General features: G+C 43.5%; 1 protein-coding gene across 3 annotated transcripts in view; it reads left to right on the forward strand.

The window, feature by feature from the left end:
- The window catches only part of Ttc12 (tetratricopeptide repeat domain 12), a 57,478-nt gene that overhangs the window by 7,388 nt on the left and 22,746 nt on the right, over positions 1-27,344 (forward strand). For all 3 annotated transcript variants that reach the window (XM_023566224.2, XM_003472687.5, XM_063255778.1), the window contains exons 3-12: positions 5,709-5,872; positions 6,403-6,424; positions 7,238-7,315; positions 8,953-9,074; positions 14,865-14,924; positions 19,388-19,459; positions 22,929-22,989; positions 23,472-23,660; positions 25,235-25,304; positions 26,065-26,153. In XM_023566224.2, the coding sequence (XP_023421992.1) occupies positions 5,709-5,872; positions 6,403-6,424; positions 7,238-7,315; positions 8,953-9,074; positions 14,865-14,924; positions 19,388-19,459; positions 22,929-22,989; positions 23,472-23,660; positions 25,235-25,304; positions 26,065-26,153 (927 nt within the window). The remainder of the gene's footprint in view (positions 1-5,708; positions 5,873-6,402; positions 6,425-7,237; positions 7,316-8,952; positions 9,075-14,864; positions 14,925-19,387; positions 19,460-22,928; positions 22,990-23,471; positions 23,661-25,234; positions 25,305-26,064; positions 26,154-27,344) is intronic.

Here is a 27,344-nt window from a genome sequence, read left to right on the forward strand (position 1 = left end):
TATAATATGCACATACAAGTGTTCAATTATGTATGTTAACTGTGCAAAAAATAACAAACCACTTTGATATCTATCATTTATATAACTATGATATAAATATATATATGGAATAAAATAAATCACCTGGAATCATGTTGCAAGAACAAATCTGTAAAACATTCTGAGTAAAGAGCAAGTTGCACAAATCCTAGTAAAAATTCCCTCTACACTGTTGGTGGGAATTTAATTACTGCAGCCACTGTGGAAATAAGGGGAGATTCCTCAAAAAACTAAAACTAAACCTATCAGTGATCCAGCTTTGCCAGTTCTCAGCATTGCCTGAAGGCATCCAAGTGAGCTCGCTGTGGAGATACCTGCGTGCCCCTGCTTAGTACAGCACAGAGCAGTCGGCCATCAGTGCAGATGCCCCACAACAAGAGACAATGCACGTGCATCCGTGCACACATGGTGGAATATTACCCAGCCATAAAGAAAAACTTACTGGTAAGTTGCAAAACTGTTCACTAATTCCTTTCATTCCATCAGAGTAGACCTTGTTTCTTCACTGTTTAGTTTGCAAGTGACTGTGTGACTTGCTTTCCCTAATGGATGTTTGCAAACATGACACAAGCAGAAATGTAAAATGTGCAGTGCAGGAAGATGACTGGAGCTGTGCTCATCAAGACATACATGGAGCTGAGGTTTGCTTTCATGCCATCCTGGGATCCTCTGCCAGGACGTGAGAATGGCTTTTCCTGGTGACTCCCTACTCCAGTCGTCAGTCAGCTGCCTTTCTGAAGCAAGACTACTTAAATGACTGATAGCTGATCATATTTTTTACACTTAAAAGTTTTGCAAATGAGTTTCCTTGGAGAGTCAGTGGGAAATATAGAAGTGAAAATAGGAAAAAAAAAAAAACCCTTTAAGTAAGCCTGTTAGGATCTGTTAGTATACAGGGGATGGTTTCTATTCTTTTGTGTTTATTTAAGCAGGCTTTATGGGCTAATATGTGGTCTGTTTTGGAAAAGATCCATCTGCTGCTGAGAGAAATGTGTGTTCTGTTGTAGCAGGGTAGAGCACTGTAGATAGCTATTAAGTGCATTTGTTTGAAGCTGTGAATCAGTTCTCAGATTTCTTTGTTAATGTTTTGTGTAGTTGGTCTTTTGTGAAAGTGTGTTGAGACTAAAAAACCAAAGAATCAAAGAGCTGGTTCATTGAAAATGATAAATAAAATAGACAAACTTATGAAAAGGAAGAAAGAAAAGATGCATATCAATGAAATTAGAAATGAGAAAAGCAAAATCATAGCAGACACCACCCAAATTCAGAAGATCATTAATAAATATTGTGAAAAATTATAGTTCAGCAAATTGGAGTCTCTTGAAGACGTGGATGGATTCCTGGATGCATGAATTACTAAAATTGAACCAAAAGACATAAAATGTTGAATAAATTAGCATTACTAATAAATTAATAATAGACAATGAAACTGAAACAGTAATAAAATACTTACAAGTTAAGGAAAGCCAGGGACCTGATAATGTCACCACTAAACCCTACAAGAATTTCAGGAAGATGTAATACCAATATTCTCAAACACTTTAATCAAGTGGGAAGGGTTCCAGTACTTCCAAACATATCAGTGCCCTGATTCCAAAACCACACAAGGATCCAAATAATAAAGCTACGACCAGTCTCTTTTATGAACATACATGCAAAAATTCTCAACAGGATACTGACAAACACAATGCAGGGTATCATCAAAAAATCACACATCATCACCAAGTAGGCTTCATCTCAGAAATAAAAGGGGATTCAATATATGCAAATCAGTAAATGTAATATATCACATGGTCATCTCAGTACACACAGAAAAAGCCTTTGACAACATCCAATATCCATTTATGATAAAAAGTCTGAAGAACATAGTATAGAAGCACTTTATTTCAACCTGATAAAAGCTTTTTATGATAAACCACTGTCACCATCATATTAAATGGCGAAAGACTGAAAGCTTTACTTCTAAAATCATGAACAAGATAAGAATGTTCACTATCAGCACTAGTATTCAGTATAGCACTCAAAATTTTAGAGCACTCAGATAAGAGAAAGAAATAAAAAGAATACAGGTCGGAAAGGAATAAATCAAGTTATCTTTGTTCACAGATAATACAATCCTCTACATAAAAGACCCAGAAAATTCCACCAAGACTCCTAGAACTAATAAACAAATTGAACAATATAGCGGGATACAAAATCAATACACAAGAATCAGTAGTGTTGTTATATACTTTATATATTAATAATGAAATCACAGAGAAATTATGAAGACACTGTCACTCATAATAGCACCAAGGAAAATTAAATACTTAGGAATTAACATAACCAAGGCAATGAAAGCTACTGCAGTCTGACAAAAGAAATCAAGGAGGACGATCGGAAAAGGAAAGCTATCCCATGTTCCTGGATAGGCAGAATGAATACTGTCAGAATGGTCACATTGCTAAAACACATAGGTTTAATTTGAATCAAAATACCAACAGTTTTCCTCATTGAACTGGAGGAAAACTATCTAAGGTTTACATAGAACTAGAAGAGACCAGGATAGCAAAAGCAATCTTGGGCAGCAAAAACAAAGCAGGAAAGATCCCAGATTTCAACTTACAATACAAAGCTACAGCCAAAAAAAAAGGGTGGCTCTGGCATAAAACCAGACAGCTAGATCAATGCAACAGAACAGAAGATGAATAACCCCAGGCACATTCAGCCATTTGATCTTTAACAAAGGGACCAAAAACAAACATAGAGAAGACAGCCTTGTAAATAACTGTTGCTGGGGAATTAGTCATACACATGCACAAGATTGATTGACTCTAGACTTACGCCTATCACCATGCACCAAAATAAAATCAAAATCAAAAGAAATATTAAAATCGAAACAATTTACTGGAAGATCAAATAGGTAAAATGCTTGAAGTCATAGGTATTAGGGACCATGTAGTGAGTCCCCAGTATCCTGCAAGGCATTGTGGTGCACGATGAAAAGAAAGACCAACAGACAAAATGGCAATGTAAGAGGGTACTGGAGTGGCCCATTGTTCTCGGGGAACAGCAGGCCATGAGGCAGCCAGGACCTGGGTATTATGGTTACATCTGTGTCAGGGACAGTGGGTGAAGGGTGCGGTGAGGGCCCCGCGGACCCGCAGTGGTGATTACAGTGGGCCAATAAGAACAAAGCATTCTTGCAAGGATGAGACAGAGAGCCATAAGGACACTGTAGTTTCCTCAGGAGAAACCATTTACTGTTTCTACTATCTTGCACTAAAGAGTCTTATCATCGTGGGCATCCTTACCTTGCCCTGTGTGCCCCACAGTATCACAGCCATGTGGCTTCAGCTGTGACCACAGGAGAGCAGGGAGTTCTGCATTCCAGTCTGGCTCAAACGGCAGGACAAGCACAGCCTCCGACATCCCCTCAACTTGGTTTACAATCTGTGATCCCCCACAACAGGTACCAGCAAGGACTTTCCAAACGGAGCTGCAATTCCACAAGAAATAGCATCAAGAATCAACCGATGAGATTGCATCAAATTATAAAACTGCACGCAAAAGAAACAGTCAGTGGGTGATGAGACAGCCTGCCGAATGGGAAAAAATAATTTTGCCAGCTACTTCTCTGACAGAGGTCTAATACTTAGAATCTACAAAGAACTCAAATAGCAAATTCCCCCAAATAAAAGAGCCATCAAAAACTGGGCAGCTGAAATGAATAGGCACTTAAAAGAAGCACCAGTGGTCAGTAAGTACATGAATAAATGCTCGACGACTCTGGCCACCAAGGAAATACAAATTAAAACAACACTGAGATTCCATTTTACTCCAGAAAGAATAGCTATCATCAAAAAATCCAACAGTAACAAATGCTGGTGAGGCTGTGGGGGAAAGTAGGCCCTTCGACATTGTTGATTAGAGTGTAAACTCATACAACCACCGTGGAAATCAGCATGGGCAGTCCTCAGAAAACTAAAGCTAGCAATTCCATTCAACCCAGCTAGTCCCTTTCTTGGTGTCTTTCCAGGTGGATTGAAGACATCCTGACATAGTGATACATATACACGCACATTTATGGCAGCACTAATAATATCTAATGCTTAGAAATGGCCTATATACCCATTAACAGATGAGTGGGTAAAGAAAATGTTATGTATATACAGTGGAGTACTACTATGACATAATGAAGGATAAATTTGAGTCATTTGTGGGAAATGATATACCTTGAAACCATGTTAAGTGAAATAAATCCAATACCGGTTTAAATATTGCATAACTAGGTAGATAACTATAATATCAACCTCTGTTAATTCATCAGAAAGAACCGTTTGTGCTGTCATTCTTTGTTTGTGCCTAGATCTTGTAATCTGAACAATCACCTCTAAGTTAACAAAATGCAATGTACCAACTACTGTTAAATAAAATAAATATTGCATAACTTTTTATATGCAAAGGCTGATGTATAAATAAATAATTTCTAAAAATACAAAATAAAAGATAGGATACAGGAAACAGGGAGATAGATCCTTACCTAGGTGGAAATGGTATCTAAAGACAAAGGGAATAGGGATAGAAAGGAACAGAAGGGGAAAATCAGAAATTTAGCTTTGAAGGAATGAGACATGATTGAGAACATTTAAAGCATATAAATACATCTAGGCAGGAGCTGGGCAAATGGAAGAGGTTGAAAATATTGTCAAGATGAGCTACTTAATTGACACTGTAGTGTTCTCGATCCTGTGAGACACAGTGGTGGGATCCTGAGCACACTATGAACAATTTACCTCATCAGAGAGGAGAAACACTCCTCCTCGTGGTAGGAGGCACAAAACTGCTTGTAGGCAGTTTTGTAGATTGATGGTAGGAAGCGGAAAGGTTCCTTTCTGATGCCATTCCTTTCCTGTCTGAACGAATAGATTCTCAGCATCTCTGGTCATCAGGGAAATGCAAATCAGATTGCAGACAAAAGTCTTTGGGAGAATAATAGATGCCTAGGGTGCCACAGATTGTGGGCATTACTAGATGTCCCATTGAGTTGACACCAGTTCCCCAAGGCATCCAGCTATCCTGTCTGTCTTTCTGTCAGTACCCAGTATTCCAGATAGAGGCTGAGAGAGATGCATGGGAAGATTCACCTGGAGGTACAATAAGGTGAACATACTCATCTGTTAGTTGGAGTGGAGAGGTGATGAGTGTTGGGCAGGGTGGCCCCCAAGTGGCACAGCGTGTCCTCCAACCTGGGTAGGCAGCACAGAGAAAGGGGGCCGTTGCTTTGCGATTCAGAGCTGCCTGGATTTAAGGTACATGCTAGCCTCCAGCACGGGATCATAGGCTCTTACAAAGTGATCTTTTGAATTCATTTTTGTCAATAGCATTTAGCATAAATATCTAACTCATAATAAGCTCTGTATAAATTCTAGCTGAATCGAATAATGACTTAAACTCTTTCCTCGAAGCCCAGAGTTAAAATCTTTCATTAACTTTTTCCAGACAAAACAAATTCTCTGTTTAATTGTCTCCTGTGGGTTCTAATTGCCCTGTTTTGCTTCACTTTCAACTGGCCTGTTTTCTTCCTCTGAGATCTTCCCTGTTAATTTTCTACAGCTTCTTTTCTAATGAATGGAATCTTCCTTTTGGAAGGCCTTGTTTGATTGATTGCTGTCTGATTTCTCGTCTAGCCACTTTAATTCAGGAGATGAATTCTGATGACCCAGTTATACAACAGAGAGCCGTGCAGCAGACAGAAGAGAGACTGATGCTGATGGAAGAAGCCGGAGAGGAGGACGGGTGCAGGACAGCCTTGAACAAGACCACGATCAGCCCGCCACAAGCCGCTGCGCAGGTTTCCTGCCTGTTATGGAGTAGTATAAGTAGCGACATCACAAAGACTAACTTTGAGGGAACAACTTAATCTCAAATGCCTAGTAAAGCTGAAATAGTCATTCGTTTCTCAAATTCACTGGATTTATTTTCCATAATGAAGTATGAACTCTGATCCCCCCATCCCGTTGGTCTTTCTGGATCAACTGTAAACAGCCCCACGGGTTTGTTTAAATGAGTGTTCAGTCTCTCGTCCTCCTAAGCTTGTGTGCAATATCTAAACTATGTTGTTAAGGGAACATATTCCCTTAGTTCCTGTTTGCAGCATACACGGTTACAGCTGGGGTCCCTCAGCCGTGCTGTGCCCACAATCAGCTTTCCTGATACAAAGCCAGGCCTCTGAATTTTGGACCATTCAGTGTTGCTGTGTAGAAGAAATGACCAAAATTCTCATTTCTAATTGATTTGTTTTCTTAGTTTATGTATTGTTCATCAGAGAATGGTTTTTGAAGTTTCTCTTCTTTGTTTTTTATGATTCCCTACGTCTTGCAGAATACAAATGAAATAAACCCAGGTAAGGAAAGCATCTCTCTTTCCAGTGCATATTCTTTCCCTAGGACCAGATTTTATTGATTTCAACTTCCAGACCTGTAAATTAGGGCCTCAAGGTTAGCAAATAATTCATGAACAAAATCCCACTGATCACCTTTGCTAGTACTAGGTGGAGGGGACTGGACTGCTTTCAGAGGCCTTATTCACCTTGGTTCATGAATGTTTTTGTTTGCAAACAATTTGGTGTGTAAACAGAAACGTTTGACAAAATTTCATTTTAGTTTGTGAATTCTGCATCTGTTGACAAACATGACCATGACCATCTTTCTCACAAGAACATGAACCTGGCTGTCTTTTCCAGAATCCTGGAACAAATTTGAGTTCACAAACTGAGGCACCACTGTACTCTCTCCTGACCAATCTTCTGTAAACTGAATGCTGTTATTCTGTATCATCCAATTTACTCTTAGCTACTCAGAGGATCTAGATATTTTCTCTGTCGCTCAGCTTCGAGACTCATTATGCTAAATGGAACAAAAAAAGTCTCTCTTCAAAGGAAACCTCTTTTAAAAGACATAATTCAAATTTGAAGCATAATCATAGCCATCATGTATAATAATACATCGCACAGATTCTATTTAATGTCAAATTAAGCAAATGTCATCGTAGTTGCCTCAGATGTGTGTATGTGTGCATGTGCCCGTGCGCCTCCATGTATATGCATGAGAAGTGTGGCTGTAAAGCTCCGAAGTACTTTTCTTCTGCATTTGAGCTAAAGAACTGATTCTGCTGTTTGGATTTTTCTTCCTAATATTTGATATTACCCTGCTGTCAGAGGCCTTCTTGGCATCTCTGGAGAAGGATGCAAAGGAGCGGGCCAAGAGAAGACGGGAAAACAAAGTCTTAGCAGATGGTAATTTCCTGTCCTTACCTTTCAATGGCTGAAATGCTTCAGAGTGGGAGAGCACGTGAGAGCCTGCATGTTAATGTTTGAGGACGCCAGGTGCTTGTCTTACGATGGGCCTGTGGCAGTGGAACCTGGCCAGGCACATATCATCAGTGGTTTGTTTTTCTGCTGCTCTTGGAATGAGCAGTCAGCCTGCTTCTAAAGCATATGGGTGAGCTTAATGGATTACCAGATTCTTACCCGTTACATGGCAAGTATGGGGAGGTGGAACTGAGGTTCCACTGGCCAGCCTCAGATATCGACTAAGAAGTCAGAAAAACGAAAGAGGAAAAACCAAGATGTGGGAAAAGGGAAAGAAACAAAAAAGAAAGGCACATTCTGTATGTGTTGGCAGTGAGACACACGTGTCAAAAGAATACTCTCAGTATTACATTACCCAGTAGTATATATGCTGTAAATATGTGTATTACTTTTCTCTCCTTGCTGGGACAAAATACTTGACACCCAAAATTAGGGAAAGAAGGGTTTATTTAGCTCACAGTCTGCAGAGGTTTCACTCCATAATCAGCTGGCTCAAAGCCATGGTGGCATGGCAGAGGGGCAACAGTTTATGATGGCAGCAGTTACCAAAAGCCACAGAGCAAAAGGGGCTGAAGGGAGGAGGCAAGCCTCTTTCTCTGCCTTATATTGTAAGCAGGATACTCAGGGTGAGTGCAGCATTCAAACCACCCATCCCAGCACTAGGCAATGAACCAATCACAAACTCTAGGTTCCAGTGTCTTCAACTGCCCCCCTCCCATTACCGCACTAGTCTTGGGGGACATCTAGACACTAACTATAACAATATAAATGATTCTATCCCTGCTTATTAGAAAATTTTATGACCTTCCTTTCTGTTTTGTTTTTTCTAGATAAATATCATCTATTAGCCATTATGTGTCAATGAAACTCTTCCTAAAATACTCTCAAGAAACGAGTATATTAACACTATAGAATGACAATTACATATAATTTTTATATTATTAACTCATGCATAAATAAATATTCAAGCATAATCATTGCATAATGGGGTTCTACTCTGATTTTTCAATGTGTTCTAAATAAGGCTGAGAAACTCATAAGCCTTGTTATTACCTCTCATCATGTAGGTCCCCTGGTATGGTCCTCTGTAGACCTTGTCAGTATCTGATAGAATGCCTACTTATCAAAGTTTGAGTACTAAAGTTAGCACTCTCAATCTCATTGATAAAGTTGGAGAAGCTTCTCAATTAATGTAAGATTATTTTCTCTGTTCTTGTTGATAGCTGCACAGATTTGTGCACCTTTGGATCTAAAGAATTTCTGTCTCTTATGGAAGTGTAGCCTCAGTGTCTGTGACAAGCTTGGAAGGATTCTGAACCCCAGCGTACTGTTACTTTCTCTGAAAAGCTACTGAGAATGTTCAGAGTGGACTTGGGGGAAAAAAAAACCCAAAGAAACCAGTCCTAAAATATCTACAGAGACATGAGCGACAAATCTCTGTGTGTCAGTGGCAGCTGACCTTCAGAGGGCTTGAGAGTAGAGTTGGAAAATTGAGGGGCTGCAGTCTGGAAGCCTTTTTTGCTCTGTGGTAAGAACTCACCTGTGTGACTTTTATCTCATAGCCCTAAAAGAAAAGGGGAACAAAGCCTTTGCCAAAGGTGACTATGCAGCAGCCATCCTGAGCTACAGCGAGGGCTTGGACAAGATGAAGGATATGAAAGTTCTGTACACCAACCGAGCCCAGGTCAGTGAGCCACAGGCGTCCATGGGGTTCTCTTGGGAAACATTTGCCACTAACCTTGTAAAAATGAAAACAAAATGAGCCTAGCGGTGGGCTAGTACACATTTTCCTATGGGCTCATTTTGGGTGTCGGGGGAACTGATTTGTGTATAGCATATACCCATTTTCATGGTGTTAAAAACTCCCACCGTATTCTGACTCCAAGCTTCCAAAGGGAAATCACTGGAGGAGGATGTGGGAAGCACTGCAGGTAGCTCTCTTCATGACCTAAGTCAGCTGCTGTGCATCCCTGGTGGTAACCAGGTACTTTTCCATGTCTGTAAAGGAGAAAGCGTGGAGTGAAATGACCCATGAGCCTTTGGAATTCAGCCATCACTCAGCTTTTCCAGCTTCCTTTCTTGGTGATGGTCTGCACTCATAAAGGCTGCTGTTGCTATTAGTCACTTTGCTGTTGCTAGGACAGAACACCTGACATGCACAACATACAGGACAAATGTTTATTTTAGCTTACAGTTTCAGGGGTTCAGTCCATGGCAGCTGCTCCATGGCAGAAAGGTGTGGTGAAAGAAAGCTTTTCATCTCATGGCAGCTGGGAAGTAGAGAGAGGAAAAGAGCCAGAGAGAGAAGAAGGGGCTAGGAACATACCTTTCCAGAGTATGTGCCCAGTGGCCGATTTCTTCCAACCAGCCCCTACCTCTTAACAGCCCATTCAGTTTTAAATTCATCAGTGGATTAACCCACTGATGAGCTTAGAGCCTCGATGATGATCTAATCACTTTCTGAAAGATCTACTTCTCAACATACAAGCTCTTCAGGAGCTTCTTTTCTTAATCAAAACTGTGACACTCTCCTTACAGTGTCTTCTTCATTTTATCCCTCTGTCTGATTAAGAGTCTGTGACTGGAGTTAAGTGGGTCGCTGATGAACCAATTTCTCAAAATGTTAAGTTTCTAAAAGCCCTTTCTGCATAGTTTTATATTACATGGGGTTCCAGTTTCCCATAATGCCAAGCAAAACCCATTACCCAGATGTTTATTAGCTGCTACTTACTGAGGGAACACGGCTGATGGTTTTTGATTGAAACAAGAATGTCAACTATGACCTTGTCTGTGAAAAGTAGTGGAGTTTTCGTATGTGTAGATATCTGTTGCTCAGGCGGGTTTACAGATATGATTATCTGATGGTGAGGACCCGTCAGCAGGACCTGTGTGAGGTGAACTTCACGTGTATCGTTTACCAGAGGGAGAGGCTGCTGCAGAGACCCGGTCAGCTCCGATCTCGGTAACTCGAGGCTAAATGTCGGGCTACCTTTGCTCAAGGAGAGCGTCACAAGCAAGGGACACCGCCTGAAGAGGCTGGAGAGTCCCGGAAGTGACAGTGATTTAATCACAAATACAGTCAAGCACAGCGTGACCTCCTTAGTGGACACTTTGAATGCATCCAGCTAGAGCTGAGGTTTCACTCGTCTACCCCCCATTTGCCAGAAAAATTTTCCTAAAGAAAGTAAATTAGTAAGATGGCGAGAGGTCAGTTTAGCATTATACATTTTATTGCCCTAACAAGATTGATAAATTAAACTATTCAAGGGCAAAAAACTATCATTTACTTTCCCTCTAATGCTCAGTGTGTAGGAGATGTTCAATAAATCCTTGCTGTGTTACATAACACTGGAGATATAATAAGTTCACTTAAGGAACTGAATTTCTGCTGACAATTCAGAAGAACCATTTAGATGTAAGCAATTACTATAATATTATATTTCCTTACTTATCTCCAAATTTGGTCTACAATTTGGTGTCTAAAACAATTGCTCTACCTACCATTGCGTGTTCAGTCTAGTTACTTTGAAGTGATTCAAAAGCAATAAAATAAAATTGCTTTTAGAATGTTATGTAATTCAGACTTCTGTCTAGCTCAGATCGCCCATATTCTGATTCATCTAAATTAGTTATGTTTTTCCAGTACTCAATTTTAAGCAGCTCTTTGATTAGCTCTGAAAAATCACATTAAGAATCAATGTGGATAAATATAAGTAAATGTAATATAAAGCTTTGGGGAAGCAATTTCCCCCAGCTTTCCCAGAGAGAAAGCTTATTCTGAGACAAATAAATGCAAAATGTGCTGCCTGGTGTTTCAAATCATTTGAACCATTGCCTATTTTTAAAATGCCTCCCCTGTTCGCATGCAGTGATAGAAAACACTTAATAAGGACCCTGTGAATTGAGTGCTGCTTGCTGAAGAAAAAAATCTATCCTTTCATCACTTTGTTTTTCCCCTGGAGCTAATGTTATGATCAATAGATTGCCAGTGTAATTTAGATAAGTCTAGAGTTTAATTGCCGTTTTGAAAAGATAGCTCTTCTGAAAACACAGAAAAGCAAAAAAGAATGGAGAAGTTACAGGGTGTTACATGCAACCCGTGGGCAGGGAGCTGACACAGAAGGGGGGAAGGCAGGGCAGAGCAGCTGTGAAGCCCTTGCATGTATTTACGGGGTCTGTGCGTACCCTGAATCACAGTGCCTCAGAATCCCAGCCACAGCTGTCAGGAATGATGCTGACTTCTTCCTCACATCCTCTGACTTTCAGATGCAACCCAGGACCCCAGAGGAAGGGATGGTGCTTCACAAAACACACATCTCAAAGAATAGTGCGGAGCCCGGGTTAGTGAACACACCACCTCTCAGCTCGCTCCCTTCCTAGCCGCACAGAGCCGCGCAGCAGAAACTCATTAGCTGCCCTCCCGTGCTCCCTCCTCATTTCGGTTGAGTTACAACACTGACCCCTAATTGGCTTGTTCACATGGATTTCTCATCTTATCGTTACGAATGTCGAGGGCCTCAGTACACTTCTGATCATGCACAAGCCTATGTGTGGTTGGTTCTGTTACGGTAGCTGGTGGAACCCTGGAGAAGCCACTCAGCCTCCTGGTACTCGATTTTCCTTTCTTACATGGAGTGATCATTGCTGCTTCTTAGGAAACTTTCTGAAAGAAGAGGGCTTAGAGTCTCGGTAAGAATTTATAGGCCCCTTATTGTGGCCAGTAATTAATCAGGAGGTTATAGTAGGTAAGGTGCTTATCTTCAAACAGCCTTTCATCTTTTTATGTGTGTGCTGGGAGCTTTAGCTAAACTAAGTGCTCAAATCCAGTTAGTTTATTTGGACTCCTGGTATTGTTTAGATCTAATATGTCTCCCAAAATTGTCATGCATTTAGAGTTGGAACAGCGGGTTAATTCATTGATGAGGTGATAGCTGATGCTGTCAGGAGATGAGGCCTGGTTAAAAGAAGTGGGGGGCATGACCACAAACATGTGTTCTTGTCCCTGAATCCCTGAGTCCTTCCATTTCTCTCTCTCTTTCTCTCTTTCTCTCTTTGTCTCTCTCTTTCTCTCTCTGTCTCTCTGTCTCTGTCTCTGTCTCTCTTTCTCTGTCTCTCTCTGTCTCTCTCTCTCTCCCTTTCTCTCCCTGTTTCTCTCTCTCTCTGTCTCTCTTGTCTCTCTGTGTCTCTGCCTCTCTGTCTCTCTCTTTCTCTCTCTCTCTTTCTGTCTCTCTCTTTCTCTTTCTCTGTCTCTCTGTCTCTGCCTCTCTGTCTGTCTGTCTCTCTCTCTGTCTTTCTCTCTCTCTGTCCCTCTCTCTGTCTCTCTCTCCCTCTCTTTCTCTCTCTCGCTCTTTCTCTCTCTGTCTCTTTCTCTGTCTGTCTCTCTCTCTTTCTCTCTTTCTGTCTCTCTCTATCTCTCTGTCTCTCTGTCTCTGCCTCTCTGTCTGTCTGTCTGCCTCACTCTCTCTCTCTCTGTTTCTCTCTGTCTCTCTCTCTCCATCTCTCTCTCCTTTCTGGTCATCACGGGGTGAGCAAATTTCCTTTGTCGTGTCTTTGCTATTCCTGCCTTAGCATTAGCCAGCCATGTACTGAGCCCTCCAAAACTGTGAACCAAAATAAGTTTTCCCCTCTTTCAGTTGCAGATGTCAGATATTTTGTCCCAGTGATGAGAAGGTGACTAATAGCCCCCAAATTCCAATCCAATGTTCGATTTCCAAGAGTTTCTCCAATTCTAGAGGGTTCCAAAAAGCGTTCCCAGACTTCGGTATTAAGGGCTCATGGTGATGGCCTCTTGAGTGTTAGTCTAGTTCTGTATTTCTTCCTCTCCTGGGATTATGAGGACAGAACAGCACTTTTCCTTCATCTATTTTTGGCAGCATTACTGAGACAATTCATACACCATACAATTCACTTACTTAAAGAGGGTAATTACTGGGTTTTAGTATAATCACAAAGTTATGCAAGTCACAGTCAATTCTGAAAATGTCATCGTCCCAGAAGAAACTCCATACTTGTCTTAGTTGCTTTTAGTCACTGAGACACAGTTTCTAGCACCAGCATCTTAAGGAAAGAGAGACATATTTTGGCTCAGCAAACCAGTAACCCCAGTCCTCGCACTGGCACCTGGCTCCAAGGCAGGACAGCATGGTGAGGATAGACAGCGGGCGTCAAGGAAGGGGTCAGCAAGAGAGCCGTGCCCTTCCTGGTCACACCCCGTGCCCATGCTCTTCCAGTCAGCCCCCCTTCTAAAGCAGGTCATGGGTAAGCCTCCAGCATCCAGCTCGCTTCCCCAACGCCTGCCAGTGAGCTCATGAGGCCCTCGGCGGACATGTGGGTACAAACCCCAATAATTCACTTTAGCCATCAATCTTCAACTTCCCTTCCCATCCTGACTCCGGACCCTAGACAACCGCTCATCTACATTCTATTCCTGAATATTTGCCTATTCTGAACTTTTCATACAAATCGAATCATATAATATTTATCTTTTTGTTTCTGACTTTTATTTAGCATCATGTTTTCAAGGTTCACCCATGTCATGGTAAATATACGTTCTTTCTATTGCTGAACATTTCTTCATTGAATGGGCATCCTATATTTTAGTTATTCAGCAGTTGGTGGATATTTAGTTTGTTTCTATTTTGTGATATTACAAGTAATTCTCCCATGAGCATCGTGTACCGGTTTTTGTAGGGATATATGGTCACCATCTTCTTTGTGTAAATCTAGGAGCAGAGTTGCTGCATCATATGACAATCTATATTTTAACTTTGGAGGTTCTGCCAGACTGTGTCCCAAAGCACCTGCCCCGTTTTACGTTCCTAACAGCTCCATATCCTTTCCCATACTTGTTGTCATCTACTTCTTTGATTCCCTTTGTCATTTGGCATTATTCTGGAACATTCCAGCGGTCAGACCCCAGGAGTTAGCTCTTCTTCCGTAGCGGAACTTGGTGCACTGTGTGCCTCCTGTTTTCCCCCGGGCCCTTCCTGGCTCTGCTCTGTGGCCTGGGTCGCCCCTGTGTGAGCTGGTGCTGGGGCTTCCCCGCTCTCTGGCCTCCCTTTGCATTCTGACAGTGAGGTCAGAAGCAAGATGGACAGCAAGACCGGGGTGTTTATTCTCTGGCTGTCCGGTCTGCTAAAGGATTTGGGTCACACGAGGCAGCTTTTTCCCATAGCTACCGTCTCCTGCTCTCTTCCCTGCTCCTCTTTGGACCCTTCAGTTCTAGCCAGGGTGATGTTCGTGCTGGGAGTCTGTGATGTCCCTCCTCTGCCCCCAAAGCCCATTCTCCTTACCTTGTAGGTGGCTCCTTTGTTGACTTGTGTGAGTGTGACGTCCGTTTGCTGCTGGGACCCTGCCTGATCCTGGCTGCAACCACTTCTCCTCCCCATGCTGCTGTTCAGCCGCTCTCTGTTCTGACTAAAGACTGCTTTGCTGCGGGATAATGTCTGAGTGTCAACTCTTTGTGTCACTACAGGCCTACATAAAACTTGGGGAGTACCAGAAGGCCCTGGCGGATTGTGACTGGGCCCTGAAGGTAAGAAAGTCTTTCCTTCCCCCTTCATAGCGTTGTGTGTGCTCGGGTCGGATGTCTAAATCCTAAAATGAATAGGAACAAGTGGCCAGCGTGTCACGGTGGGAAAGGGTATGGGCCCTGTAACACAGAGCCTGAGTTTCTTCATCTGTAAAATGGGATGGAACAGATGCTGCTGGATCATGATAATGCACATTTGATACATAGTATATACATTAGTACTCAGAGAAGCTCTGTTACTGTTTTGTTGAAGGTTTTATATTGCAGTAGCTTGTTTTTGTTTGTGTTCTGTTTTGTTTTTACTAGTGTTAGCAGATGCTTTGTTCCATGCCGTCATGGAAATGCTCCCTTCTCTAAGCCCACAGCAGGAGCTGGTTTTTGCAGTCTTGTCATTGTTTCTCATCAGTGTGTGCTCTCCTCCGCTGTCTCTGCCAATTTGGAAATATACTGTAACATCCTCTATTTATAGCGGGCTAATCACAATCAGCAGAAAGAATTCCTATTGCTAAACATCACTCACATCTCAGTCAGATACCAAGTACCCTGCACGCTATTCCCTCCGAAATCTACTAAAATAGATTGTCAGAGGGGCACAGAAGTGAGGAATGCTCGTGTTCCTGTTGCTGCAGTCACTTCTTAGGGACGTGATTTAAGGTGATGAATAGTTAACCCTTAATCCACATGCCTCTTTGCTACAGGGAGCTTGAACTCACTCAAGCTAGCGCTCCCCAGACTTCTTCTGTGAAGTGCTGCCAGCAGGAGAAAGGGGGAGCACGAGCCCTTCGGGGGCTCCCAGAAAGAAGAAACATGAAATCCTCTCAAGACATGATTTGTCTTACAAATCCTGGTGAATTCTTTATGACACTCTACAAAAATGTGTCTCTTTGCTTTAATGTAGCGTTATTGTTTTAAACAACTTACAACCAGGAGACGCTGAGGTCCCAGGAGAACGCGCTTGGCCTGTGCTGTGGTTTGACTGGCTGGCACAGCTGACCCAGTCCTGCCTCATGAGCTCGGTCTACATCGGGAGCGTGGTCTCACGGAGACATCCAGGCCCCGCCTGCTTGCTCACTTTTTATTGAGGGGGAAGAAAAGAAAATAGGGATGAACGAGGAAGTCACCTTTGCTTATGATGGCGTGTAAAGCACAAGAGTTCCTCCAAAAAGTGAAATCAGAGACTCATCTCTTTATCCTTTAGAAGATGCCGATTGTACTGGGAAGGTCTTGTCAAGTTATGAGAGTTGCCCAAAGCTGATGGGAACATCAGTCTTCACATCCCTAGATACCCTAACCTACTTTGTCAACGCTTTTGATCATGGTTTCTTTGTCTACTGTTACTCTGCAAGGGGAAGGCAGCGAGGCTGTATTGTTTAAACAATATCAGCAAAAACTACATTTGTTTCCTGTATACAACATCCTGGCCTGTTGTGCTTGTCCAGTTCCAATGTCTTCCCTGCATTTTGGCAGGGAAGCCAAGCCTCTGATATAATTAAGTAATTTACACAGCATCTCAGAGCTAATGTTTGTCTTGCTATGAGCCTGTGCTCTTAACCATGACCTCTCCCTTGAAACCTTTAACTTCATAATTGCGGGATGTGGATCTCATCCTCATCTGTGGAAGAAACAAAATGACCTTGAAGGGTCTCCGGGAGAATCTTTTCTGATCTGCAAGGACCAGACTGAAGAGGCAGACCACCCTGGTGCTGACTCAGGGTAGCACACGGGCCTGTTCCCAAATGTTAACTGAAGCACCATGTAATTAATGATGAAACCGAGGCAAAGCAGGCCCGATGGAGTGATGCTCAGAAGTGCTGACACTCAGCAGCCAGGCAAGGCGCCCACCCGAAGTGGTTTGGGGAAGCACATTGCGGAATGGGACAGATTGCACCAGGAATTCTAAAATCAAGCGATAGTAAGTTCTGTGCTGCAGTCTTTCAAAGAAAAAGTTTTGCTTTCTTTAAAAATATCAGTAGTGAACATCCCAGACACTCCGCAATTAATAGTGATAGTACTTTCTTGCTGATTTAATATTTTTGACACTTCCGAATCAGTAGAGACAAGCCTATGCGATGATATTTCAAGAGTAATATCATCAAGGAAAATTAAGGTATCGAAGCTGGTTTCAATCAGAATCACAATCTTTTCAGTTTTGAAAGAGTGTTTTCTGTGCAGTGAAATACATCTTGGTCTGAAGGCAGGCTTCATTTAAGGGGAACCAGGTGTTCACCCAAGAAAATCTTACTGAGGGGCGAACCATGCTCAAAGGAGAATGGGACGGGTAGTGAGAAAGTCCGTTGGTGGCCTCTGCATTGGTGTGGGGGAAGATGCAGTCACAGGTACTGTCACACTTCGCAGTGACACAGTGGGCCTGGTTCAGGCCTTAAGTGAATATCTGAGTGCTCTGTGGGCATCTGGCGCTCCTGAACTGACCTGTTGGAGTTTCCTCTTTTCTCTGATTCCTCTGCTTCATCTTTGGGGAGTTGTCCAGGCTTGAGGACCCGTTTCCAGCTTTTCTTCCCCCTCTTGAAGCTCTCGTCTCCTCTCGTGGGTTTAGTTCTGATCTCTGCAAACGCCTGCACACCTTCTCCCCTACCTCCCGCTTTCCCTGACCCCAGGGCTGCACGTCAGCCTCTTCCCACAGGCTCCTGTTGGATTGTCGTGACAGCATGCGGCCCTCAGCATGCCTAGAAGCCAGCTCCCCGTCTTCTCCATGTCCTCCCCTTTCTGACCTCTTCTTCTGTCAGTGTGGTCACCCCACAGTTTCCAAGCCCCAGATTTTGACATCAAATCCTCCTTCACCCTCGTCACTCACATTGAGTTGGTGCTGGTCTTTTCTGTCGTAGTCCTAGCATCTGTATTTCCTTCACTCCCACTGTCACCAGGACTTCAGATGTCAGCCGTGGTCCAAGTGATGGTCTGGTTCCCTCGCTCAGCTCTCTGCCTTTTCCTGCTGTGGTCAGGTGTACACCAGCCTCCAGACCAACCTGCTTCACACTGCCGTTGACGACACCCGCACCTTGCCAGGCGTTCAGGCCCTCCATCTGGAGGAAGGCCCAGCTGCCCCTTTCCAGCTGCTGCTTCCCACCATCCTCACCTGGGCCATCTCCCACCCGGGGCCCTGCTCAGCTCCTCCCCTCTGCCTCTCTTGTTACTCTCCCATCACTCAGGATCCGGCTCGAATCCCTCCGCTTTCTCATGCCCTCTTAGAACAGACTTCTCTCTACTGAACTTCTATAGTGTTCCCTACAATTTCTACCCACTTTTCCTGTTTCTGAAAGGCATTTAGTATTAGTTTAAATCCATGACTCCTGGAATCAAATGACTAGATTTCAAATTTCAGCTTTCACTCACTATTCATGTGATCCTGAACTTCTCCAGCTCCAGTTTCTTCATCTGTAAGTCATCGTGCTTACTTTGTTGGGTTGTCATAAGCCTTGTATGAGGTCTTCACATGAACCCTCAAGTTCGGCTTCTCATGAAATGGACTGAACAGTCACGCACTGCTGCTACTGCTACTGCTGCCTCCATCACCATCCACTTCGCAGTGAATCAGGAAATAATATCCAGGAAAGTGCACCCGGCTGGATTTCCAGGCTAACAGCCCTTTCTGCTGAGTGACAGAATAAAGCTTCACCCAGGACACGTTAGGCTTCTGAGTTGATCTCCTTAAGTCTGAATTCTAAAGAACACCTGACAAGACGATGTGCCTTGCACCTGAAAGGGATTCCATAAAGGTTACTTAACTGGCTGTCCTCAATTTTGATTGAGGTCTCTATGCCAAATCATTTCCCTCAGTTGTAGTGATTAGGGTCAGACACCAGATGCCAATTCCCTATGTGAATAATGCATTCTGAGCAGTGAGTTTCAATCTTGCCTTTTGAGAGGGTCCTTACTCTAGATAGTGATGTGAATGTAGGATCCCAGCGTACATGCTGTGGGCCATTTGAGGGGAGGAAGTCCCCTGGGCCACTGAGTCATCACCTCAGTCGCTTGCTTGCCCAGAGCCAGTTCACCCTCTTCTAATAAACCAGTTGTTATCAACTGTGGATGCACAGTTACACCCCCTGGAGAGCTAGAAATCATTTATTCCTAGACTCTACCCAAGACAATAGCTTAACTGATATAGGGTCGGGATTTTCATGAGCATCCTGTGTGATTCCAATGTTCATTCCATATTAAGAGCTCTTCTAAAGTAAGAATTTCTGGTTTGCTTCCTGAGTAAGCCTCATTAAATAGAACTGAAAACTGGCAGGCATTATTAATTGGATGGAGAGCTTCTTGTACATCCAGGCTCCTCCCAGGCATCATTTAGGTTTGTTACAGGTGCACCAAAAAGTTATAATTGTCAACTCTGGTAGCTATCCTGAAGACCAAAGCACTGCCTTCCCTCTATTAGTGAAGCAGATAGGGGAACCGATGACTTCACATCTTCTGAAACATCTGATCAGTTATTCTCTTTTATGCAGTGTGATGAAAAATGCACCAAAGCATACTTCCACATGGGAAAAGCCCACCTGGCTCTGAAGAAATACAGTGTGGTGAGTTCTTAAAGGGATGTCAGTGCATGCTTGACCACAGAGTATTGCTCTGGATTGATTGTTCCAGAGAATTCTGGCCCTCCAAGTTGGTTTGGTATAATTCTTCCCTTTAGCATTTTCCTAGACAAATATAATCGTGCCAGATGTAGGAATTTCTTTGGCAGCATTTTCTACCAGGATTCATCCAACTTCTGGAAAGAAAAACCACAGGGAAAGAGAAAATGTAATTCACTTGTAATCTCATCACCCAGAATAATAGCCCAAGTATGTATACTAAGACATTACATGCTGTTAATAACAGCTCTGCTGAGATGTAATTCAGATACCATGCAATTTACCCATTGTTATGGTTTCAGTCAAAATGTCCCCCAAAGGCTTCATGCACTCATGAGCCAGGCTTTTGGAAGGTGATTGAATTACAGGAGTGCTCAACTGACTGTGCTGTTAGGAGGCGGAGCTAGTTACAGATGAGTACTGGGAGCTCACCTGGAAGGGTATCTCTCCTTCCCTGGCTCCTCGACTTTCTCTCTTTCTGCTTCCCCGCTACCATGTCTCGAGCAGCTTCTTCTGCCCAGGCCCTTCCGCCATGCCATTTCTGTGTTTAAGGGTACTGAGCACGGACTGAAATGTCTGAACTGTGAGCCAAATTAAACGCGTCCTCCTTTAAGATGCTGAGTGTTTGTCCCACCGGGAGGAAAGTGGCTCACCCACCTCTGGGAAGCACACGATCGATGGCATTTTAGTAGGTCCTGAGTTGGGTGTCCATCACCAGAACCATTCACAAGTGCTGCTCTTTCCCTCGGCTACATTCAGCCTTAGACAGCCGTCATGCTTTCCACCTCTACATATTGCCTGCCCCGGACATTGTAATATGCCCTCTCTTATGCTGAAGTCTTTCACTTTCTAATGTTTTCGTGGTTCATGCAAGTCATGGTATGTGTCAGTTTTTCAGTCCTTTTTACTGCCCAATAAAATGCCATTGCATGAGTGCCCCATTTGTCAGCTCAGGGCCATCTGAGCTGTTCCCACATTTTGACTGTTATACCTAAGGCATTTATAAATATTCATGGGCAGTGTTTTTGTGCTTACAATTTTCATGGGTATATGTCTAGGAGTAGAATTGCTGGGTCACACGGTAACTCCATTATTAACCTTTTGAGGAACAGCCAAACTATTTTTCAAAGCAGCTACAACTTTTTAAATTCTGTAATTCTTTCAGCATTTTCCCAGAGACTCAGTTGATTCACGTCTTTTCTGGTACCTGTACTAAATCTCCAGCTTACAGATGAGTTCTGCTCTCCTAAGTTAGATTTATTCATACATCCAACAAAGTGAGTCTTGCACACCTTCAATGCAGGCATACAATGTAAAGCATTAAAAAACCAAACCACATCGCCGCTGCTTCTCCTCTTGCTTCCAGACATCCTGGGCTCTGATCGAGCTCTGTACTACCATACACTATCACACTGTACAGTAAGCACACAGCAGCACGACTGGCGATGTCTGCCAGACCCAGAGCCGCTTCTGTGATTTGTTTGCGTCTGTGTAGAGCGAGGTCTGTGCACGGCTGTGAAAGTCTGCAGCTCCACATTCGCGAGTCCGGGACTTACTGCGCCGTGTTATCTTTCTTTTTCCTTACATCTGTTTAGTGAATGTCCTCTCGTGGTGTGTGCATTTGTGCAGCCCGAGTAACTAACGGTGCTGATATGTCTTTGTGTGCTTATTAACTGTTGTACCTTCTTTGGAGAACTGTCTTTTCAGATCCTTTGCCCATTTTTAAGTGAGCTTTTTTAACTTGTCTTTTTCTAGTAAATTTTAAACCTTTTTCATAATTCAGAATACAGATTTCTTACCAGATGCATGATTTACAGATACTGTCTTTCATTCCGCATGTTACCTTTTTCACTTTGTTGATGGTATTCTTCATAACTCAAAATTATTTCATTGTGATGAAGTCTATTTTTTCTTTGATTGCTTGAGCTTTTGGTTCCCCAAAATGAATATTTATATCTATTTTTTAAGTCTTTTTAAAAATTTTTAAAACAAAACAAGACTAAAGTTAAACCCCTGTGTATTACCATGCACTAAAGTCAAAATGGATCAAGGATCTATCTGGTTTTTTTTTCTAAGAGTTTTATGGCTGAAGCTCACACCTTTAAATCTCTGGTCTGCGTTGAATTAATCTTTGTGTGCGGTGTGAGTTAAGGGTTCAGCTTTATGCTTCTGCATGTGGACTCTCAGTTGTCCAGCATCATTTACTGAAGGGATTCTTCTTTCTCCATTTGAGTGATTTTAATCAGTTAATCATAAATATATGATTTTCATCATGGACTTTAAGTTCAGGTGAGAAGGAGACTGATTCTAGAAGGCTTTTCAGAGGCCCTAGGCTTTTATTTTGAGTGATCTGCCAGCTGTGGAAGGGTTTTTAATAAATCTGATGGGCTCTAACTTACATTTTAAAGGATTACTTTGACGTCTGAGAATATATTTTGGAATAGCAAAATAAAAAACCAGAACCCATTAGAAAAAAAGATTGAAACAAATTACCTAAATAGGAGTGGCTGTGGGGACGGTGGATATAATAAGAAGCATTGGGATTCTGGGTGTATATTGATGGTGAAGCCAACAGAAATTACTGATAAATTGGATTTGGGGTTGAAGAGAAGTTGAGTTTAATGTACGTACTTCTGTTCTGCAGCAGTGCCCCTTTGTAAAATGTGATGCTTTTCTTTATTTCTTAATCTGGCTTCTAGATGAGACATGAACATTCACTTCAAGATGTCTTTGAACTGTTTGTGGTGTTTCCTTAGCACCCCCCGCACCCCGGGCCTCAGTGACTGGTTGGATTATACTCTGGGCATTTCTTATCCATATGGGCAGTGGTGTCTTAGCCTTGAAATCCCCGTGAACTGGAATCTGTCGTCTTCCAGAAACTTCTTACCTAAGTTCCCTCAATGACAGCACCTCCCTTTCAAGTTTTCTAACTGAGACAGAGTGGTCAGCGAGCGAATGGACCCCTGCAGCTGTCCTGAAGGCTGTGCGTTCAATGAGGCAGCTCTTTTTTCTTATTCCTGAATCTCTATCAACAGTGCCTCCAACCTCATTTATTTCCTCCTCCCTTTAGACACAGCTGACAAGTGTCCTCCTAGTTTCTCTTAGTGCAAACGTCATACCTAAGTTTCGCATTTACCTGATGATTATCCCTATCCCAGACAGACATGATCCACATAAACTTAGGACTGGATATATTTTTCGTCCCAGTCTGTATCTGGCAACACGATTTTTAGCATGAGCTTTGAAATCGTCCCTATATCCTCCCTAGAACCAGAAAAGCCTGAACAAAGCATCGTAAGCACACTGTGCTGCTCCGGGAGCCGCAGGAAGCCAGGTGGATAATGCAGGAGCCCAGTCTTTCTTGCAATCACCGTTAGCCCCAACAACCCTTCAAGGTCTTGTTTCTGTTTTCCAGTCCCGACAGTGTTACCAGAAGATGTCTGAAATAAACCCTAAGCTGCAGACACAGGTGAAAGGTGAGAGTGTTCCTGCTGGCATCCGTGCTCCAAACCTCATTCTCCTTATGGCTCCTCCCTGCTGGGTGTCTTCCTGTTTTCTCTGCCTGGAGCCACAAGGCAACACCTTTTCTTTTCTGCATGAGCCGCCCTGGCCCTCACCCTGTGTTAAGAGGCCCATAGGACTCCTCTCCCCCCTCTTCTCCCACTCTACTTTTCACCTTCCTTTCCTCTGTTCCATCCCCTCAGAGTGTTCCAGACCGCTCTGCACCCCCAAGATGGCTTAAGAATAGGGCTTTACCTTGTTCCTAAAGTTTTCTGTGCTGAAGAACTGTTCAGATTATTTTAATGCTCTATACTTTTTAACGTCCAACAAGAGAGAAAAAAAAACAGCAAGGGAAGAGCAGTGACTTTCTGTGGCGTATTGTTGGGTGACTTCTTGTATGGTGCTGTTGATGGCAAGGGTTTTGTCTGGTTTATATGTTCCTGCTTATTTTCACCAGAATACCTGCACCAAGTAGATCTACAGGAGAAGGCAGACCTTCAAGAGAAAAAAGCCCGTGAATTACTAGATTCGAAAAACAGCACTGCTGTGACAACCAAAAACCTCCTGGAAACCCTCTCGAAGCCTGGCCAGGCACCCTTGTTCTATGCGGGGGGAATTGAGATCCTGACTGACTTGATGAAGGATGGTAAGCCAGAGATGAGTGTAATCTCAGGCGTGTTTTCAGTGTGAGGACGCAGGGCGTGGGGGGTCAGCTGTAAGAGACAAACGAATTCTTTCTTTCTTTCTACAAACACTGACTAAAGATCTGCTCTAACATAGTTGCTGTAGGGGTGCACAAGAAATATCCCCGCCCCTTTCTTCCCTGTCCCCTCTTCAGACGTGCATCCGTTGCCACACATGCAGTAAACACTGCACACACAACACAGTGCAAAGCACACGCTGCATATGATACACTGGGTTCCCCTCAAAATACCCCCTGACTTAGGACAAATTTTTCCCATCATGCCTGCCGCTTTCTGAGACAATTCTGGAAGCCCTGTTTTGTGTCGCACTATCATGCCTGCCTCAACGTCCTTAACTGATTCCAAACATTGAGCTTGCAAGGGCATTTTGACTCTGAGAAGAGCCAGAAATCGTTCGGTGTCAGCCCCAGGGGACGCAGGTGCGGACACACCATGCCTTTCCCTCGGATAGCATTTGGTGGTGGCACTGACCATATTTTTGATCATACCTCGTGAAGATGCTCCTGAAAGAAGATTTCCAGAACGCTTTACAAAGAGGAAAGAAAAGCGGGATATGTCGGGTGAAGGCGGGGGAGCAGGTTGAGCGTGCTTACGGGCACTGTATCTTTTACTGTAATAAACTTTTAAAAACTTAGATACCGTATTTCATCAGCCCTCTTATACATACCACGCGCACATTCACACAGAGGGAGGCCTCACAGGGAGCATTTTCACCTGTCACATGTGTAGGACATGTGCACACTGCGTGCCTTGCACACGGTGGGCTCAGCATATTTACACAGTGTACATGTTCTGTACACACAGTCCTCACCGTGCTCCTCACATCCCACACACACCTGCACATAGTCACCACCCACACATTCACCTCAAACATTCTACGCACTTCCTGGAGAAAACTGGAGTGCAGAATTTGGTAGGATGAACCGTACGATCCATTCAGGTAACGCTGAGTGGCTGTCTGTAATGTGAAAGTGGTTTCCAGGAAGCATCAGCTGGCCTTCTAATGAGAACCTTACCTTTCTTGTGAACACTGATGCCAGGCCTTAAGCAATTCTTGTTGCTCAGTGGGAGTGTTTTTTGTACACATGGATGGGGCCGCTGGCTTCCCTTTAGTATATAGTAGAAGTTGCTCAAATATCCCCTCTGACAGTCTTTGGGAGATTACAGGTTTTTTTCTGGAGCCTGGAAACAGATTCAAAATAAGTATTTTGGGATAGATGTGAATGCCAGTGTTTTCCAGAGGTCAAGCATTTCCTAGAGGCTCTCTGGAGACTGCAAAGGGATGAGTTGTGCCACTGACTCCAGGGCCACCCCAGCTCTGCTCTGCTCTGAGTAACTTCTCTAACTCAAGCACTGAGTGGCTGTGGTTTTCGGAATCTAAAGGTGTTTGTTTCTGCCAAGCTTTAAATTAGTGTGCTTGTGCGTTCCGGGGTTCCGTATCAGCTGACCGGGCTGCAGCTTGTCGCCAGCCAGGCAATTCGGGAGCCTGACGTGGTTTCCTGTGAATTTGTTTCAGATGCAGAACAAACTTTATTCAGAATGCACAATGGATTCAGCAGCATCAGTGACAACGAGGTCATAAGAAGGTAGGGACGTTTGGAAAGACAGCTCGTGTCAAGGCAAGCACACACTCATTTCTCCTGAAGCCAGATGATGATCGTACAAGCAGTGACATTACCGTGTCTCTGCCCCTCTGTGTGCGGAGGTGGAGGGGTCAGTCAAGGGTGTCACATGAATGCACTTGAGCCTGGCACTGGGGTTGCTTGAGTTGTGTGCGCTGTCAGCTGGAGACGAGGAACAAGAGCTTGTCCCGGGCTTCTCCGGGCACTTCAGAGTCAGGGAGGTAGTGGTTTCCCACCAGTTTTTACAGGATTTCTGTGTGTTCTTTTTCTCTTTTTGAATTCTCTCGTCACATGAGAAAGTAGAATTGACTGGGTCCTGTCTGACCCTACTTAGAATTTCATGTGGAGAAAGATCTACATGGTAGGAGGTGGTTTATTAAACTCGTTTTTACTTTATTTTATATTTCCACTGTGTACCTGGCGTGACTCCTGAGGCTTAGGATTCTGACATAGGCTTGAGTTGCCAGCACATATTTGAATGTCCCGGCTGTCACCATGGCCCCAGCTCACCACCCACCCTTTGGGCAGCCTTCACCCTGCTTCCTCCAGCCCGGGGACTTATCCTGGCACTTTTGGTTCAGTCACTGCCAGTCCTTTGACCCCAGTGCCCTGTGATTTTGACTCATAAAATTACTTCCAAAAGTCTAGGTATGAAATAAACCCCAGTCAAAAGCAAAGCAAGACTGATTTCTGTATTTCCCCCTGTTCTGCACATCCATTGTAGGTGCCTTTCCGCGGCGGAAAAAGATGTGATTGAAGAGACAGTCTGTGTGACCATTCTTAAGCTTTGGCAAGCAGTGTGCCGTGGGAACGGTAAGCCTACACTGTGACTGCTGGGCTCCGGTGATGAGCCGCGGTGCTGGAGCTGCACAGTGGGGTGGGATTCCTCCCCCCGCCCCCAAGCCAAGTCCTGGAAAGCTGGTTCTAGGCCTCCACATACACTCTCTCCTCCCTCAAAAAAGCACCTGCACCCAAATAAGGTGTCCGGTGCAGTTAAGTCTCTACCTGGTCCCTGCTGGCTGCAGCCTGACAAGTGCTCTCTCACCTGGGCCTCTCTCTGCAGACTGGTGATGTCTGCTCATGGCTGGTAATGGGGGGCATAGAGCGTTTCATTTCCTGTCTGCCCAAGAATCATTTTACTGCACACAGTGCTCATCTGAGCTGTAGGACCGTCAGCCAGTGGTATTTTCAGACACTAATCCTGTCTGATATTGACACAGGACAATGCTGCAGGGAGTTGTATTTTCCATGTCAGTCTTAAATTTTTTTTCATAGTAGCATCTTCCGGACTTCATTAAGCTCTTGTGTAATCTTTCTTGGTCATCTTTGTGACTTCAGTGTAAGTAAAGATTTTAAGTGTTTGTCTCATTTTTAAAAAGTGTGTTTCATAGAAAACACACAGCACAAAAACCAGGAATCATGATTGATGTGTGACATTTCCACAGGGCTAATTGGGAAGCCAGGGGCAAAGCCTACAAGTACAGTTTATATACTATAAAATGCGGAGTATAACACAGCTGTACTCACTTAGTAGAGTGAGAGAATCAAGAATTTAAGAAAATAAACTCTAGAAAACCAAACGATCAGCAGGCTTATTTTTTAAAGGGCTCCTGCACAGAATAACCAACTGGGCGCCCTGTTCTTGTGAATAGGACCCCCGAGGCTCGGGCTGTGTGCACAAAGCCCCCTGCAGAAGGGAGGGAGGCAGACCTGGTGCCAGTCTCTGCACTCCTCATAAACCTGCCACCGTCACCCACTGACTGTGCTTCCTGTGAAGTGAGAGTTACATATTTTTAAACACCTGAAAAATATGGTCAGATATGACCTAGGATATTTATCTGTATCTCAGGCCTGTGAAATTTTGATATACTTAGTTCAGTAAATAAAAAGCAGCCTTTAAGCAGGACGAGGGAATACATAATAGTAAGAACATGAAAATATGTTGATGATGTATTGCAGAGTGGGAGAGAAAAGCCAACTGCAGAGTAGGATGCATAATACTTT

This window comes from Cavia porcellus, unplaced genomic scaffold (assembly GCF_034190915.1).
Source record: "Cavia porcellus strain 051 isolate PalLab524CR breed Dunkin Hartley unplaced genomic scaffold, mCavPor4.1 scaffold_9, whole genome shotgun sequence".
In the NCBI taxonomy this organism is placed as follows: Eukaryota; Metazoa; Chordata; class Mammalia; order Rodentia; family Caviidae; genus Cavia; species Cavia porcellus.